The sequence below is a fragment of the Elaeis guineensis genome, chromosome 2 (assembly GCF_000442705.2).
Source record: "Elaeis guineensis isolate ETL-2024a chromosome 2, EG11, whole genome shotgun sequence".
Lineage (NCBI taxonomy): Eukaryota > Viridiplantae > Streptophyta > Magnoliopsida > Arecales > Arecaceae > Elaeis > Elaeis guineensis.
The window spans coordinates 97,795,993-97,814,434 of record NC_025994.2 but is presented as its reverse complement, the minus strand read 5'-3'; the positions used below and the strand labels follow the sequence as shown (position 1 = coordinate 97,814,434).

The 18,442-nt window shown below is 36.5% G+C and overlaps 1 protein-coding gene and 1 non-coding gene across 2 annotated transcripts; one reads left to right on the top strand and one right to left on the bottom strand.

Moving 5' to 3' along the window:
• Window positions 1-595: 595 nt before the first annotated feature.
• On the top strand, window positions 596-17,129 carry LOC105052880 (cysteine-rich receptor-like protein kinase 10). The gene is made up of 7 exons (XM_073251214.1): window positions 596-1,424; window positions 2,320-2,439; window positions 2,568-2,695; window positions 2,825-3,035; window positions 8,905-9,142; window positions 16,501-16,651; window positions 16,764-17,129. Exons 1-7 carry the CDS (start codon window positions 596-598, stop codon window positions 17,127-17,129), a joined length of 2,043 nt encoding a protein of 680 aa, XP_073107315.1.
• Window positions 17,130-17,957: 828 nt separating this feature from the next.
• On the bottom strand, window positions 17,958-18,073 carry LOC114913019 (U5 spliceosomal RNA). Its single transcript, XR_003799039.1, has one exon. It is a non-coding gene; the product is annotated as a U5 spliceosomal RNA (small nuclear RNA).
• Window positions 18,074-18,442: the final 369 nt, after the last annotated feature.

Genomic DNA, 18,442 nt, shown 5'->3' with positions numbered 1-18,442 from the left:
TGAGCTAATACAGAAAATTTTTTCTTACAAACCAAACAAACCCTGAATGATAGCTACAATGCTTCGTAGTCTGCAAAGAAGTGGTAAACATTTGAAACTTGACCACCATGGTACTCATGGTACCAGAAGCTATCATCGCAGGGTGCAAGCATCAATAAGAATAGCGGGCGGGATGCACGCATGGGAACAGAAGAGAGATAGCCAGGCAAGCATCACTTTCATTTGCAGAAAATTCTGACTGTTTGGATGTCGTTTAACTGCTAACATCGGTAGATGAAAACGTATTCACAGGTTGCCTTCAAACATATTCAAACAATATTGTTTACCAAAAATATATATATTCAACAGCCACCACCACAGTACTTCTGACCACCCAGAGAACTTCTTGCTGAAATATGTAAGCATTCGCGGAATTTCAAATTGCCAATGTACTCCATGGGCCAAGGGAATATATGTACTCTAATTGGAGTCGGACCAAGGGCATTCCTTGTTAGCACTAGCAGCTCTGCAAGAAGGAACCAAGAGAGGTTGCCAGCTTTCCCCATTCCTTTCCTCCCCCGAATCACCATAGCTCTACAAACACACAGATCTTCCAATGCCTCTCAACCTCCCCCATGAACTCCTCCAAATCCTCTTCCTCTCCTCCCTCCTCGCCGCCACTTTCCACACTGCAACCTCCCCCGGATACTGTGAGTGCTCGACCAACTCCAACTTCACCACCGACAGCACCTACAAGTCCAACCTCAACCTCCTCCTGCCCTCCCTCATCTCCGCCGCCCTCCCCACCAATTTTGCCACCCTATCCAAAGGCCAACCTCCTGATCAAGACTTTGGCCTCGCCCTATGCTTCGCTGACCTAAAACGAGACGAATGCCAGACTTGTCTCTCCGCCGCAAGCCAAGGACTCCAGCAGCTCTGCCCGTGGAGCAAGTCCGCTGCCATTTGGCCAAACACCTGCTACCTCCGCTACTCCAACCACAGCTTGTCCTCCTCCGGTGATGATGACTCATATAGAATGTGCTTCTACAACCCAGGGAGCGTCACGGAGAGGTTCGAAGACATGGTGTGGGAGCTACTGGGCAATTTAACGAAGCGGGCGGCGTATGAGTCGACGCGGATGTTCGCGACCGGGGAGGCCAAATTCACCAGCTCGACGACGGCGTATGGGCTGGCGCAGTGCACGAGGGATCAGTCGGAGGATGAGTGCTACCAATGCCTGCAGGTGTCGGCGAGAAATATACATACGTCAGAATGCGTATGGGGGAGGCCAGGAGGGGTGGTGGTGGCGTACCGTTGCTATCTGAGGTTTGACATCTACCCTTACTACGATCTGTCTGTTGGAGTGGCATCGCCCGAGCCGGCGGTGGACTGCTGCAGTCCGCCTGCTGTGGCAGGTTCCATTATTCCGGCAATAAAGGCCTCGGGTAAGTGGACTTTTTATGGTAGGCCAGGGTCAGCAACTCGAACCTCACCTTTTTGTTAAAAAAAAAAAAAAAAATACTTGGAAGATGTCATTTAGATTTTTCATATATATATATATATATATATATATATATATATATATATATATATATATATATATATGAATCCTCAAATATTTTTTTTTAAAAAAATTAGCATGCTTATCAAATAAAAAATTTAAATTTCATCATAAATAACACAATCAACTCATGATCGATCCAAAATAAGTCGGTGTTATTAGTATTCCTTATACATATGGACCATAGAGTCGGTCTACTCCGATATCAATAAAAATAAATTAATTAAAAAATATTATTTTAATTTTTAGATCCTATATAGATATTCAAGATTTCTCTATTGTACAGAAGATAGGAAACTAAATGTATATTCGTATTGGTTCTTATAGTTATACTGATGTACAATTGGGATAATGTTTTGTTACCTATCCATGAATTGCAGTGCACCATCTTTATTGCTATATCCACGCATAATGCATAATATTCTTTAGTTAGATTTTAATTGCATATTGTGTGGTTCATGTGTTGGTTACTTTAGGGCACTAGCATAGACACTACTGGGTCATATTAAATTTTGCGTGCTAGTTTCAAATCCGCTGGTCACAAGAAACCATCATTTGCAACAAGAGAACTGCCAAACCGTGATATCAATTATTCATGTATGTTATTATTTTTTCAGCTTGTGATCACGGGTGGATCACCTTGAGTTGTTGATCGTTAATCATGGTTCAGCTGATGATAGATCTTAGGCAGTAATTTGTTGAGTATAAATTTTCTTTTATATAATTAGGCATTTATTTATCATTGCAAGCTAAGCTCAAAGGTTATTATCTTGGTTCAGGAAGGAAGCGCAAGGCAATGATAATTTTTCTTGTTATCCCGACGGTTAGCATTCTAATTGTCTTCTCTGGCGCCATTTTCATTTGTTTGTGGAGGAGGAGAACATCTATAAAGGCAACTGGTGAGTATATCTCAAGACGAACTTATATTTAGGAAGCAAGAAGAAGACGTGTACTGTTGTTTTTTTTTTTTTTTGTCAAAAGCTTACATACTACTCATGGTTTTATTGAAAGTATATTTCATGACTAGCAGATGCTGGTCACGACAAGGGAAACATTGGATCTCTATTATTTGACTTGGACACAATCAGAATTGCCACAAATAACTTCTGCGACGCAAATAAGATCGGAAGAGGTGGCTTTGGACCAGTGTACAAGGTAAAATGTAGTCTATAGCCTGCTATAGACTTCGAAAAGTGTCCATTCTATTTGATTTAAACACAAATATTTTTCTGTACCAAAAAGAGAAACACAAATATTTTCTTCTAATACTTTAATTTGAAACAGGGATTGCTATTAAATGGCCAGGAAGTAGCAGTGAAAAGACTTTCAGCAACTTCTCGGCAAGGACTTCAGCAGCTGAAGAACGAGGTTATTTTGGTCACCAAACTCGAACATAGAAATCTTGTAAAGCTGTTGGGTTGTTGCTTAGAAGAGGATGAAAAGCTCCTTGTCTATGAATTTCTTCCTAACTCAAGCCTTGACAAATTTTTATTTGGTACGTCAGAAATGCAACTTCTTCAAGAAAAACCCGTCCTCTTAATACACTGAAAGTGCCACTAGGTTAATTTACTAAAAAGCCTTACATTGTCAGATCATATGTATCACTAAACCATGTGAGTCTACTATATTTTGTTTACACTCAATTTTATTCAATTTGCAATATTATTTTTTCTCCTAATTAATGATGACAATATTGCCTCTAACCTCAGCGTAATAACTTGCATTATTTGCTTAATCTTCTCAAAGTGGATTTGGTGATATTATTCTGAAAATGTGTTTGACTTGGAGCTGTTTCAAAGAATGAGATAAAATTTTGGCTTGTCTCAGCATAGTTAAACAATACATATCATGCCTAAGTTAATACTGATTTAAATCATCCATATGTTTATTTCATTATGTTGGGTATTGTAGATGACTACATGCTCGCTTGACCATACATGCTCTGATTGCTATCTACCCTTCTAACATTAAAAGTTTTATATTACCTCACGTTATATTATACTACCACTCTACCTTAGTTTCTTGTTGCTATTTCTAATACTTACCCAAGTTTCATAACTGTTCTCAATATAAATTGAATGTTAGTTTTTTTCAAGGATAATAATGTAAAGGAATAATAGTAAAAAAAATCTAATGAGAGGGCAGCCATACAAAAACAGAATGATTTAAAACCTACACACACACACACACACACACACACACACACATACATACATATACATACATACATACGTGATGTGTGTGTGGATAGTGATTTTCAGAAGGTAAAAAATAGTAAGTTCTTTTTTTGGTTATAATCAATAAACCATAGTGGCAAAGATGCATGCAAAAGCCTTAGTATTTTGTTGATAAATGAAATAAGATGCATGCTGAAGCCTACAAAAGAAAATAAAAAGGAAAGGACAGTAGAGAGAGAGAGAGAGAGAGAGAGAGAGAGAGAGAGAGAGGAGGGGAGAGGAGAGAGACCTAAGCCCAAGCAACAATACCGCCTAATACCAGCCCAACAAGTAATATTGTTCAATATAAGCTCAACCAGCAACGCTTGACCCCAAAAGGACAAATCAGAGGGGTGCTATCGAGTTGGCTCCGAGATTTACTAAACCAGGACTCGTATCCGTCGATTTTTTGGTCTAACTATTGTTTCATACCTAATCTTTAATAGGATCCGATCTATTCTTGGTTTAGGTAATAAATATGTACATCATGTTCAAAGTTGGATATTATTCGGGTCTTGGTTTAGGTATTAAATATTATGTCTTAAAGAGTAAAGCAAGTTAAACATACTTTGAGATGTTTATAAATATTTAATATATGCTACAAAAATTAAATTATGAACAACAAGCAACGGATAGTTAATTATATAACAATAATGGGCTAAAAATCAAACAGATATAATTTACTTAAAATCAATTATAGATATGTAAAAGTGTTCAAACATGTTACTTTTGTTATTTTGCAGGTGAAAGATATATAAATAAAACTAATATTGTATAGATGTATGTATGCATGTATATACTTATATAAGTGTATGTGTGTGTGTGTGTGTCTTGTATATATTTACATACATATATATGTTTGCATCATATCCTAACATCTGGGGATCACCGTACATGTGGTGGCTCTAGAATATGGTCTAAGAAGGGGTTCCAAATCTTAAGCTAAATAAAATAACTTTTCATGCATTCTCATCAAGAAGTCAAAGGGCAAATATCATTTGAAAGGCTAAAGCAACAAACACTATATAAGGAAGCTGATCAAATTAGCTTGAAGGTGCTTTAGAGTAGGGAAGAGGTCTATAAATCAATTAAATAGAGACCACTAGGGTAAATTACTATGAGCAAGCCAAAAGAGGATATTGCGACAGGCCAATAGAGTGTGAGAAGTGTTTTGACAAAGAATATCTGATATGGTCATTATGATAAATATGACTTATAGAGGATAGTTACCATTGATCGACAGAAATAACAAAAGTGGAGGCCAAATTGGCTACTATTATTGGAGTGGGTAGTTATCATATTATTCATCTTCTGACATAAATAATAGATTGTAGTTTGAACTGAGGATCCTTTGATCAATCAAGAAAACTAATTTATTTTTAACTTATCCTCACTTTTATCTTTAAATTCCTTACTTTAAAATTCTAGTAGGACTCTTATAATTTATTATTAGTAGAATACTTCTTAGTAGTACTGGTTTCAAACTTTCTTTCATCTTTCGAATGATCAGTGCAATGATAAAAAAAAAAAAATTGAAAGTCAAGACATCTAAATCTACACTACTCTCATCATCATCCTTTCATTATCCTTCTTCTAGGAAATCCATACTGATGGCACGCCTATGCATGTATCCTAACTTAAGCCACAAAACTTGTCACCCTTCTCTACAAGCCAATGAGCTCCTGGCACGCGCATCTCTCTCCTGATAGAAAGGAGAAGAGGAAACAAGTTTTCTAGCACTCCCAATGGGACTTTGGTAGCATTTTCAGTAGGACTTGTTGGCAAAATTTTTCTGGCATATTTGGTGAAATTTGTGGATAAATAGTATGTAAATATGTACGTACACATGTGTGTATATAGTAAACAAAGTATTTTATGAGGACTTGGGTAGGATCACATATAAAAACTTCAAACCCAAACCCAACCTGAATGTCTCAATGGGTTTGACTTTAACTATGTTCCCAACGCTTTTGTAGGTACAAAACAAGTAAATAACCCCCACTCAATTCCAAAACAACAGCAACATAAATAAAGCTCAAAACCAGAACACCGTAACACCGTAAGCCCAGAACACCGTAAGCCCAACTTAGTTGACCCACTGCATTCAAAGTTCGAACTCTCTTAAATGCTTACCCATCTCCTGATACTAGGGGCGAAAGTGATATGGATATTATCTATTCAGATTCATTTATATATCTGAATCAATCCGAATATGGATAAAAATTTTAAAATCCGATTAATATCCATATCCATATCCATATCCGTCAGATATCCATATCCATCAGAAAAATATGGATATGGATAGACAACTATCCGATCCGTATCCGAATATCCGAATCTATATGTAACTCTATATAATTTTATATAGTACTTATTAATTTTTAAGAGAAATATATAAATATATAAACATGTTATTAACTTGATTTATCATCTATTTAATAATATCTTTGAATCTATAGTCATAAAATTTAATTATCTAAATAATATATGTAATTATATCCATACTTTTAGTATCTAAATTTTATCCATATCTATTTAAAATAAATATGGATATAAATTCTTACATCCAAATAATATCCGTATCCATATTTGTATTCGTCAGACAAAACAAATATAGAGATGGATATGGTGATATTCGATCCATATTCGATCCGATTTCAATCCTATTTGGTATCTAATCTACCTAACCACCACACTGATCGGTTCGGTTCACTTGAATAGAACAACAAGGTGAATCAGGCTGGGCCTAATGCCACATCACTGCTGTCTCCTGGCCTCCCATAAGTTCTACACGGCTGCTGATTAGGAACTGGCTTACCCAATTTTAGCAAGTTGAGAATCTCATCCTTCAGCAGCCAACTACATTTTTTGAGCATGGATTTCTAGATGGCTGCCATCATAGAATGGGCAGTCATCAAATAATGCACGCAACACTGCATGGCATGGCCCATCCTCGTGTATGGCCATCCATCCTATGATGGATGCTATTCATAGGTGCACCACATCCCATGGTGCTGCACACACACCATAGGGGATGCTTATGGTTTCATGATGCTTAGTTTGTCTTAGCTTAATTTATAGCTTTGACACACTATTATATGACTTTCTTTTCATTCCTTGGGCTGCTTGACGAGTGATTAGGGGTGGCAATAGGTTGGGTATGAGTCGGATCGATCGATACGTGTACCCATCCCATCAGCAAAAAATTTATATCCATACCCACCCCGTATCCATCTCGGATCAGGTCGGATCTAGCCGAGCTCCAAAAATGAGTCAGATCAGGTCGGATCAGTTATATCCGAAATTCTTATACAGTTTTAAAAAAAATTATGCAATGAAATAGAGCCCCATAAATTAAAAATTTTGTAGCCAAAGCAGAATCTTTTCGATCAAAAATCTCCACCCTTACAAAATATCATACTTCTACCAAGATTAAGCTCTCAAAACCTCAAGGAACTAACTCACACCGCCATAACTTGGATAGAATCCCATATACTCAAGGAGAAGAATCCAATCAGAACCTCGAAATCCCTTCTAATCTCTCTTAAGTGCTCTCTTTTCTCACAAATCTATCAAAATGATAATGAAAAAAAAAAAGCAAAAAGAAAAAAAATGGCAATCTATGTAGGAAAAGGACTTATCTTTTAATTTTTCTATTTTTCTTTTGTTTTTCTTGGTTTTCCTTCATTTTCTCCTAGTTTTTCCTTTGCTTTTTCCATCCTCAAGAGTCCTAATCAGGTGGGAGGTTTGAAGTGGCTGAATATGGAAGCTTAGGGGAGACAAAGTGGCCGAATACAAGAAGCTTAGATGACTAGGGTTTTGTATTGGGTATTTAGATGTGTGTGTGTATACAATTTTTTTTTCTAAAATTCATATCTACTCCAGATTTTAATCAGATTGGATAAAATCCGTCTCATTCGGATCGGATCGGATCGGATATCCAATGAATCAGATCAAATCGCCACCCCTATGAGTGATTGAAATTGTGATGGTCTGTGATATTGCTGCGCCACATAATATATCTGAGCTTAAGCAATCATTATTAGAAAACTTCTATCTTGTCTTGTTCTAAATTCCCACCAAGAATGATAAAAAGGATGGTTCCAATTGGCTCCAAAATTGGGCAGCTAGTGTTGAACTTTGAGACCATGACATATATATGTATGTATGTATGTGTCTATATGTGTGTGTGTGTTGCATATATTTCTCAATATAGAATCAAAGTTGGAAAGTACATGGGACATCACTTTGGGATCAGGCATAACTGGCGGATGCTTTTCTTGAAATAGTGAATTTTCTTTCATTGCCGTGGACTGGGGCTTTCCCTAGTGGTCGTACACTTCTCCTGCCAACTAAAGGTTTGAGTTCAAATTTTGAATCGTGCATCACCTAGACCTAGGTAATTATGATGCAAATGGTCTTCTTCTCCTTCCATCAGAGAATGATCTTGTAGTATTTATTATTTTTATCCATTACATAAATTTTGTTTATTTATTTTCTTCTCTTTTGATCGGAAGAGATCGATTGACCTTGTTATTGATCTATTTCATCTATGAGTCAATTTTCTTTAATATTACACTGTCACACTAATTGACGTGAATTTCAGAGAAAAACTTATATGCAATTTTGACTGTGACCTATACCTACAAGACCAATTCTGTTCATGCGCATCAATAAAATTTAAGTTCTTAAATTTCAAAATATCATTCCATCAAATAATAATAATAATAATAATAATATCATGCAAATCCATGACAACCTGCTAACTTAAGTCAAATCCTACGAGTAGTCCATTGTAAATGTAAGAGAAGGCTGGACTCTGATAGGTGAGCAAACAGATACATTAAGTCGTTCTATGAAGTCGAAGGATAAGAAACGTTAAGATTGTACCGGTAAGGATGGATTTTAGTCGTCTATCATTATGTGTCGGGCACAAGTATTTGATCCAAATGGCCTCTATATACTAATTACCTACTTAAACTCTGGTAACAGTTGATGTCAAAAATCTTGCTTATTCTGTTTGATCTGTCTTCTTCTCCCTTTTTGGAAAGAATAATCATAGTTTTATCCAAGAACCCCATGCTTCTTTGAAATTCGATCATTGTGACTTTCTTGCATACGCTGACTTAGTTCTACTGGCTAACTTAGATCCCCGCAGAAGTGGAGAACTGGAGTGGGGAAAACGCTACAAGATTATTGAAGGAATTGCAAGAGGACTTCTTTATCTTCATCAAGATTCTCGACTCAACATTATTCATCGGGATCTAAAATCAAGTAATATCTTGTTGGATCAGTACATGAATCCCAAGATTTCGGACTTTGGCCTTGCAAAACTCTTCGATGCAGACAAAACGCCGGGGACTGTTAGTCAAATTGCTGGCACAAAGTATCCTTAAAGCCTCCTCAACTTCTGCATCTCGATCAAGATTTTAATTACAACCACTGGACACCATAAATTCTTCTCTATTATGAACTTTCACTTGATTATTAATGTAACACCCCGGCCCAAAATCAGCCACAGCCCAAACCAAAAAAAAAAAAAAAAAAAGAGAAAAGAAACAGGGGAGAAGACTCCCGAAGAGAGTCTTCTTCCTCCGTTCACCGGCTCCCAATCGGAGTCGGAGACAAGCTCCCTCTGGCCCTATTTAAGGAGGAGATCCCTCCTCTCTCCTTTCCATCAAAAATCACGGGGCAAAACGACGGCAATCGTCGGAAATTCCTCACGGAGACCCATCACTGTGACGTCCAATTTCTCGTCGGAAAAGCTTCACCGACGACGGAGGTAAGCCTCCTCCCCTTCCTCTCTCCTTCCCCTTCCTTCCCATGCCGATATGCACGCTTGCCGGCGACCGGAGTCGCCGGATTTTGTTACGAAAAATATCCTTATTTTTGCCGTTTTCCGTCGCCAGTGGTCACCGCCGACCACCGGTTTGGCCGCCTCTTGCCGTCGGATCATCTCTCCTTTGACCGCCGACCATCCCCGCACCGACTGCGCCGCCGGCCGGCCAACCAAGGAGGGGATCAAAGATCCCCTGTTTCGGTCAAAAATAAGCCACGGGAAGAAAAAGAAAAGAAAAAGGAAAAAGAAAAAGGAAAAAGAAAAAGAAAAGAAAAAGGAAAAAGAAAAGGAAAAAAAATAAAAATAAAAATAAAATAAAATAAAATAAAAAGAAGAAGAAGGAGAGAATTTTTCTCTCTCTCCTTTCTCTCTCCTTTCTCTCTTCTTTCTCTCTCCTCTCTCTACCTTCTCTCTCTACATTTTCTCTCTCTAGATTCTCTCTCTAGACTTTTCTCTCTCTTTACGGATTTTGTCTCTCTAGGATCTTTTCTTCCTCTCTGATTGCATCATGAATCCTAGGATAAAATTGAGATGAAAATAAGATGATCAGAGGTTGCTCCGAAATTCGTGCAGTAGATCTGATCCCAGTTCGATCCTATTCGAAATTTGTAACACTTGATTCATATTGAGTCACCCTGATAGGACCTTTGATGATCTTGATCATGATTGCCTCATCGGAAGGATACGAAAGTTTCTCTCTCCACTTTCTCTCTCTACTTTCTCTCTCTAAAATTTTCTCTCTCTTCATAGATTTTCTCTCTCTAAAAGTCTTATGGATCAGTGGAGGATCTAGATACTTAGGTAAATCCTAATTTTGGTTAATCCTAAGAGAGATCCTAGATTTGTGTTATCGGGTCGATTATCGATAATTTTCTCCATATATGATCTTTATATTTGATCAGGGTTATGAAGAGATGATTGTCTGCACATGATATCGAGTGAAATATTTTGTTAAAGAAATTCATAAATCAAAGAAGAACATTGATTTCTGTGCTTGGATCAGTCACCGATAAAGGTAAGAATCTCTGTACATGATCATCATTATATATGTTATTTTACCGTTGGTTTTATCTCATTGATTTTGCATCGTTGGATTTGAGATCGATGAATTTGTTATATCTGAGATATTGTTATTTATTTATGTAATTTTGAGTATGAGTATGCTATATCAATACATATGTATCAGCGACTGATGGCATGATTATGTGTATGACATATTTATTTCACTGCAAAAGATGAATTGATTAATGAAGTTAAATATCATAATTTCATGAAAAGGAAAAGAAAGAGAAATATGGTTTGGACTGGCCTTGTCATGTGGAATAGCTTGCTAAGAGCTTATGTCTGGGACAGCCCCCACAGGCTTATGTGTGGAAGAATAATATGATCCGAGAAAGATCATGAAGATTCTGATCCGAGAAAGATCATGAATGATTTGATCCGAGAAAGATCATGGACACTTTGATCCGAGAAAGATCATGAATATTTCGATCCGAGGAAGATCATAGAAATCGATTCGAATAAAAGATCGTCGCATGATCCTGGTAGTCCAAAACTAAAGCGAAAGCCAAACCTAAAGCTAAAGCCAAAAAGAAAGGATTAAAGATGATGTGATAATAGAAGAAAATAGAAAGATAAGACATGAAACAATCATTGAATAAAATTATTTCACTTATTTAACATATGATGATGCATCTCTTTTGATAAAACAGATAATCTATAAATGTTTGCAGTATTCTGGACAGTGAACATCGACTTTTACGTGTTATTGTCTATCATTATTTTCAGATTATATTATTATATTGGTGTGATATGGGAATTCTTACTGGGCTGTAAAGCTCACACCCCTTCATTTTCTTTTTTCTTCTCAGAGTTACAAGATGTCCATGGTTGGCTATGGTATGGATTTGTGAGTGAGCGGATGCATAGATAGAGTACCGTTGATACCTGATCAGAGGATTGAAGGAATGTTAATTGTAATTATGCAAGATTTTATGAATTATTATTGAAATTAATTATTATGGATGTTAAGGTTGTAGTGATTTAATTTGGCCTTGCATATTCTTTAGGGTTTGCTCTAAGGAGTGTGCGGCCATCACGTATCCGACCCGGGTGTTGGGTTCGGGGCGTGACAGAATGGTATCAGAGCTTAGGTTTAAGATCACTAAGATTATGAAGTGATATCAAAACTTTATGTAAGATCAGTAGTATGTGACAGAGTGGCATTTGAGCTTAGGACTTAGGTTACGTTTATTCGAAGACAATGATACAAGTAATCAGGATATGACAGAAAGTTTAGGGTCACTGAGGATTGTCATATAAGTGATATCAAAACTTTGGGATTATAATCAATAGAGTATGATTGATAAAATCAGAGTTTAAGATTATGATTATTAAAGGTATGATAGAATGATATTATAATTTAGGTTATGATCATTAGAGAATATGATTTAAGTGGTATTTAAGCTTAAGATTATAATTATGACTTTAGTGATATTTAAACTTAGGTTATGATTATAAGGAATATGATAGACATAAAACAAACGATCCGATAATTAGATTTCGAGTCAATAGATATTAAGATGAAATTTATGTATAAGTGGCATATGATATCTATAATAGAATTGATGAGTTATATCTTAGATTTCAATTAGTAAGGTTGACCTAAGTATGAAAAGAGTTGACCTTGGAATAAAGTGGGAGGTATTGATAAGTTATGTTGAGTATACTAGAGGATTTTGGAATATAAAACTTATATGATTGAAGATCATGATATTTTTTTTTTAATTTCGATGATAATTGTCTGAGCATTATGAATTTTGGACTTATCAAAGAAAGTTAATTAGGATATGGTCTAAGAAGAAATTACATCATATGAGAGAGAAATATTTTTGGACATTGAATCTATAAGAGGTCATATAAACTCAATTTAGATGAAATATGTATATATATATATATATATATATATATATATATATACTTAAATTTTATTATGAGAATATGAGATACACATCTTGGTAAAATTTTTGGTTACTCAAAATATCATATTCTGAATATGATTCCTTGATCTTTCAAGTTGCATTGAATTTCAAGTCAATAGTTTTTTTTTTTTTAAGTGAATCAAAAGTCTTTTGATGTTGTTATTAAATTAAAGAAAAAAATTTATTTTGTTAGAGTATGATATACAGGTTATGATGAAATCTTTAATAATTCGTATTACTATCTCTGGATTAGATTTTTTTAATTTTTTTGATTATTGAAGATGGTGAAGTATATTAATTATTCAAGTCAAAGTTTAGATATATTTTTAAAATTGAACTAAGACATCTTGCTAGTGTTAAATTTTGAATGACTTATACAAGGGACAAGATTTTCTATGGATTTATCGATTAATATTAAGGGTTGTGATGAAGAGAGCTCTATAAGAAATAATCAAGATGATTCTACTTAAGGATGTTGGCTTGAGTTCTTTTAGTTGTCAAGTTAGAATTAATTCTTTTGAAAAGAAAGATTGATTTAGAAATTATCTAAATGATTGTAAGGTAAATTTAAGATTAACTTCAATTAATTCTAGACATGTCGGATTTTTGAAGAGTGATGAAACTTATGCAATGATTTTAAACATAGAAAGTGGATCAAGATTTAATTTTTATATGCTATACCCGAAGGTAGTAAAGATAAAGAAACTTAAAATTTTGCCCCAAGTCTTATATGAAATTTGAAGGTTGGATCTATCTTGGATTGATCTAACATATAAGGATATTTTTATCTTTGATAGACTTATATAATTTGGTAAGTTGAGATCAGAGTGTGCAGCAAAAGCGTGATGGTCTGAATTGATTAGAAATATTAATCCTTTAAATCAAAAGTTACGATGGAATATATTAGTTGCAAATAAGGAAGGATTTTATTGATAATGAAAGGATGCTATAAATTTTGATCTAATCTGATCATCATAGCCTGATAATTTTTGTCAGTAGGTTGTTTCATTGTAGATAATGTCAAGAAATTTTAGATATCTCAAGTTTATTAACAGCTTGATAATTCTAGTATTAGTTCAAACTTAGAAAGTCCTAATATAGATCTCATATTGTTAAAAAAAAAAAATTTAATATTGTTACTTAAACTGATATAGAAGATTGAGATTTGTTTTAAGATGAGAGTCTACATATAAAATTTGTTGGAAGATCATGAGAAATAAATAATATATAAGACATTATCGTAAGCTTGAGAATGACATGAAGAATGTATATTTTGAAATATATTTCAAACAACATAACTTAATTTCGAGGACAAAATTATTTAAAGGGGAGGAGAATGTAACACCCCGGCCCAAAATCAGCCACAGCCCAAACCAAAAAAAAAAAAAAAAGAGAAAAGAAACAGGGGAGAAGACTCCCGAAGGGAGTCTTCTTCCTCCGTTCACCGGCTCCCAATCGGAGTCGGAGACAAGCTCCCTCCGGCCCTATTTAAGGAGGAGATCCCTCCTCTCTCCTTTCCATCAAAAATTTCGGGGCAAAACGACGGCAATCGTCGAAAATTCCTCACGGAGACCCATCACTGTGACGTCCAATTTCTCGTCGGAAAAGCTTCGCCGACGACGGAGGTAAGCCTCCTCCCCTTCCTCTCTCCTTCCCCTTCCTTCCCATGCCGATGTGCACGCTTGCCGGCGACCGGAGTCGCCGGATTTTGTTACGAAAAAAATCCTTATTTTTGCCATTTTCCGTCGCCGGTGGTCACCGCCGACCACCGGTTTGGCCGCCTCTTGCCGCCGGATCATCTCTCCTTTGGCCGCCGACCATCCCCGCACCGACTGCGCCGCCGGCCGGCCAACCAAGGAGGGGATCAAAGATCCCCTGTTTCGGTCAAAAATAAGCCACGGGAAGAAAAAGAAAAGAAAAAGGAAAAAGAAAAAGGAAAAAGAAAAAGAAAAGAAAAAGGAAAAAGAAAAGAAAAAAAATAAAAATAAAAATAAAATAAAATAAAATAAAAAGAAGAAGAAGGAGAGAATTTTTCTCTCTCTCCTTTCTCTCTCCTTTCTCTCTTCTTTCTCTCTCCTCTCTCTACCTTCTCTCTCTACATTTTCTCTCTCTAGATTCTCTCTCTAGACTTTTCTCTCTCTTTACGGATTTTGTCTCTCTAGGATCTTTTCTTCCTCTCTGATTGCATCATGAATCCTAGGATAAAATTGAGATGAAAATAAGATGATCAGAGGTTGCTCCGAAATTCATGCAGTAGATCTGATCCCAGTCCGATCCTATTCGAAATTTGTAACACTTGATTTATATTGAGTCACCCTGATAGGACCTTTGGTGATCTTGATCATGATTGCCTCATCGGAAGGATACGAAGGTTTCTCTCTCCACTTTCTCTCTCTACTTTCTCTCTCTAGAATTTTCTCTCTCTTCATGAATTTTCTCTCTCTAGAAGTCTTATGGATCAGTGGAGGATCTAGATACTTAGGTAAATCCTAATTTTGGTTAATCCTAAGAGAGATCCTAGATTTGTGTTATCGGGTCGATTATCGATAATTTTCTCCATATATGATCTTTATATTTGATCAGGGTTATGAAGAGATGATTGTCTGCACATGATATCGAGTGAAATATTTTGTTAAAGAAATTCATAAATCAAAGAAGAACATTGATTTCTGTGCTTGGATCAGTCACCGGTAAAGGTAAGAATCTCTGTACATGATCATCATTATATATGTTATTTTACCGTTGGTTTTATCTCATTGATTTTGCATCGTTGGATTTGAGATCGATGAATTTGTTATATCTGAGATATTGTTATTTATTTATGTGATTTTGAGCATGAGTATGCTATATCAATACATATGTATCAGCGAGTGATGGCATGATTATGTGTATGACATATTTATTTCACTGCAAAAGATGAATTGATTAATGAAGTTAAATATCATAATTTCATGAAAAGTAAAAGAAAGAGAAATATGGTTTGGACTAGCCTTGTCATGTGGAATAGTTTGCTAGGAGCTTATGTCTGGGACAGCCCCCACAGGCTTATGTGTGGAAGAATAATATGATCCGAGAAAGATCATGAAGATTCTGATCCGAGAAAGATCATGAATGATTTGATCCGAGAAAGATCATGGCCACTTTGATCCGAGAAAGATCATGAATATTTCGATCCGAGGAAGATCATAGAAATCGATTCGAATAAAAGATCGTCGCATGATCCTGGTAGTCCAAAACTAAAGCGAAAGCCAAACCTAAAGCTAAAGCCAAAAAGAAAGGATTAAAGATGATGTGATAATAGAAGAAAATAGAAAGATAAGACATGAAACAATCATTGAATAAAATTATTTCACTTATTTAACATATGATGATGCATCTCTTTTGATAAAACAGATAATCTATAAATGTTTGCAGTATTCTGGACAGTGAACATCGACTTTTACGTGTTATTGCCTATCATTATTTTCAGATTATATTATTATATTGGTGTGATATGGAAATTCTTACTAGGCTGTAAAGCTCACACCCCTTCATTTTCTTTTTTCTTCTCAGAGTTACAAGATGTCCATGGTTGGCTATGGTATAGATTTGTGAGTGAGCGGATGCATAGATAGAGTACCGTTGATACCTGATCAGAGGATTGAAGGAATGTTAATTGTAATTATGCAAGATTTTATGAATTATTATTGAAATTAATTATTATGGATGTTAAGGTTGTAGTGATTTAATTTGGCCTTGCATATTCTTTAGGGTTTGCTCTAAGGAGTGTGCGGCCATCACGTATCCGACCCGAATGTTGGGTTCGGGGCGTGACAATTAATTTGTTTGTCCTCCGTAGTCTAGAGCACTTAATCTTGTTGCTTCTGCATTTGCTTAAAAAGAAATCTTGTTGCTTCTGCAATTACTGTTGTGGATGGTATGCAGTGGATACATTGCACCGGAGTATGCAATGCATGGGCGTTTCTCAACTAAATCAGATGTATTTAGTTTTGGAGTTCTCGTTCTAGAAATTGTGACCGGTCGAAGAATCAGAGACTTCCAAGGATCAGGGAATGCAGCGAACCTTCTAAGCTATGTGAGCACTTTGCAACTCTTCAATGGATGGAAAAGGAGAAAGGAGATGGTAGCAAAGAATTGCACCATGTCCCTCGTCTAAGACTAACACGTCTTATGTTGATGGCTTACAGGCATGGAAGTACTGGAACAAAGCGAAGGCATTGCATTTGATGGATCAAAGCCTGGGAGAAGAGTATCAAAGAGAAGAAGCCTTGAGAAGCATTCACGTGGGGTTACTCTGCGTTCAGGAAGACCCAACAAAAAGACCAAGCATGGCATTGGTTGTTCAAATGCTGAGTGGTCACTCTGTAACCACTCTTTCAACTCCCTCTATGCCTGCATTTTTGAATCAAGGTAGCACAGCCACCGATCTATGCGTGGCTTCAAGTATAAGAGATTCCGATCCACCAAAGAAGGATGACTCCTACCGAAACAAGGGAACTTCTAGCTATTCTTCTGAAAATGATGTAAACATTAGTGAAATCCTACTCCAATAACAAGCAGACTAAGGACTTTGATCATTGATGAAAACAATCATAAGCTTTTAGCCATGCTTATTGTTACTGGTTAAGCAAAGATAATGCAGTAGAATGTAACCAAGGGTGCTTTGATGGATTTTTTTTTTTGGGTGATATAAAGGGAGGTGTTGACCACTCGTCTATTATTGACAAAATCAAAGAGATACAAGAACCAGCAAGGTAGCCACCTATGAGAATTAGGCAGCAACCTTGTGGATGTTCAGATAAGAAACAGACAGGAAGTGAGGTGAGAGTAACAAAAAAAATAAACTGATTTGGAACGGAGAGAGAAAGACTCAGAGCAACAGGGTGGGACTGAGCGGCAAAGAGAGTCCAGAGAAATCTGAAGATGATCTCAAGATGTTCGATGGATTGTTACAACTACAGTCAGTCAAGAAGTTGATCCAGGGTGAGATCGCTCGCCCACCAAATAAACACCATTGGATCTGTTAATAGAGTTTGCAAGGTAATATGGCTTCAAGAAGAAGATATTTCAATCCACCGAAGAGCAAGATCTCCAATCTGTACCAGGAAAATCCAAGTCGGTCGGTATAAATTGTTGTGATGCTTAGTGAAATGGAACCTCGATTAGAAGAAGCACGTGAAACAATATGACCGTTATTAGGAAAAATCTAACTCAGCGCACAGAGGAATTTGTGCCGTTGATGAAAACAATCTAATCAAGCAAAGATATACATCGTAACTCGGAAAGGGTGTTGGGTTTGTCGTCATACTGGCAGCGTAGAGAACTGTGTAACTCAAGTGTACAAGCGAAAAAATTTACTAATTTAGTATTGCAGGGCTTCCCAAGGGAATGTTTTTTTTGAAAAAAATTGGCGTACGCCGTATAATTGGCGTGCACACGGTATTCTTTGGTAAAAGGCGAGAGAATAAACTGTAGCTATGTGCTCGCCACAGGGCTGCATGATCTCACTGTAGCTAACAATCGAATTATGTAACGCCGTGCTGCATTCGTCCATTACCTTTCAACCAATATGGGAAGAGCTACAAGCAGCAGAAAAGTGGAATTAAACAAAGGGCAGAATCCCAGCTACAATTATCAAGGAGCGGCTACAACCAAAGACAGCAGTTTGTTCCAAATCTTATCCTAACTATGCCTCGTTTTTCTTGAACAAAAATGCTTCCAATATTTGAAAGTATGCAGGATTTTCTGCAGCACAGAGTACACAGAGAAGGCCGAGGCTCGGATAATCTCATGATAGCTGTCTTATTATTAGAAACAAGCAATTGGATCTGGACCCCCAGCTCCATGGGGTTGGGTTTGGTGGGCT

Coding starts and splice junctions, on each gene's coding strand:
- LOC105052880 (XM_073251214.1), top strand. CDS start 596: ATGCCTCTCAACCTCCCCCATGAACTCCTCCAAATCCTCTTCCTCTCC. Junction 1,425..2,319: donor TCCGGCAATAAAGGCCTCGG/GTAAGTGGACTT, acceptor ATCTTGGTTCAG/GAAGGAAGCGCAAGGCAATG. Junction 2,440..2,567: donor AACATCTATAAAGGCAACTG/GTGAGTATATCT, acceptor TTTCATGACTAG/CAGATGCTGGTCACGACAAG.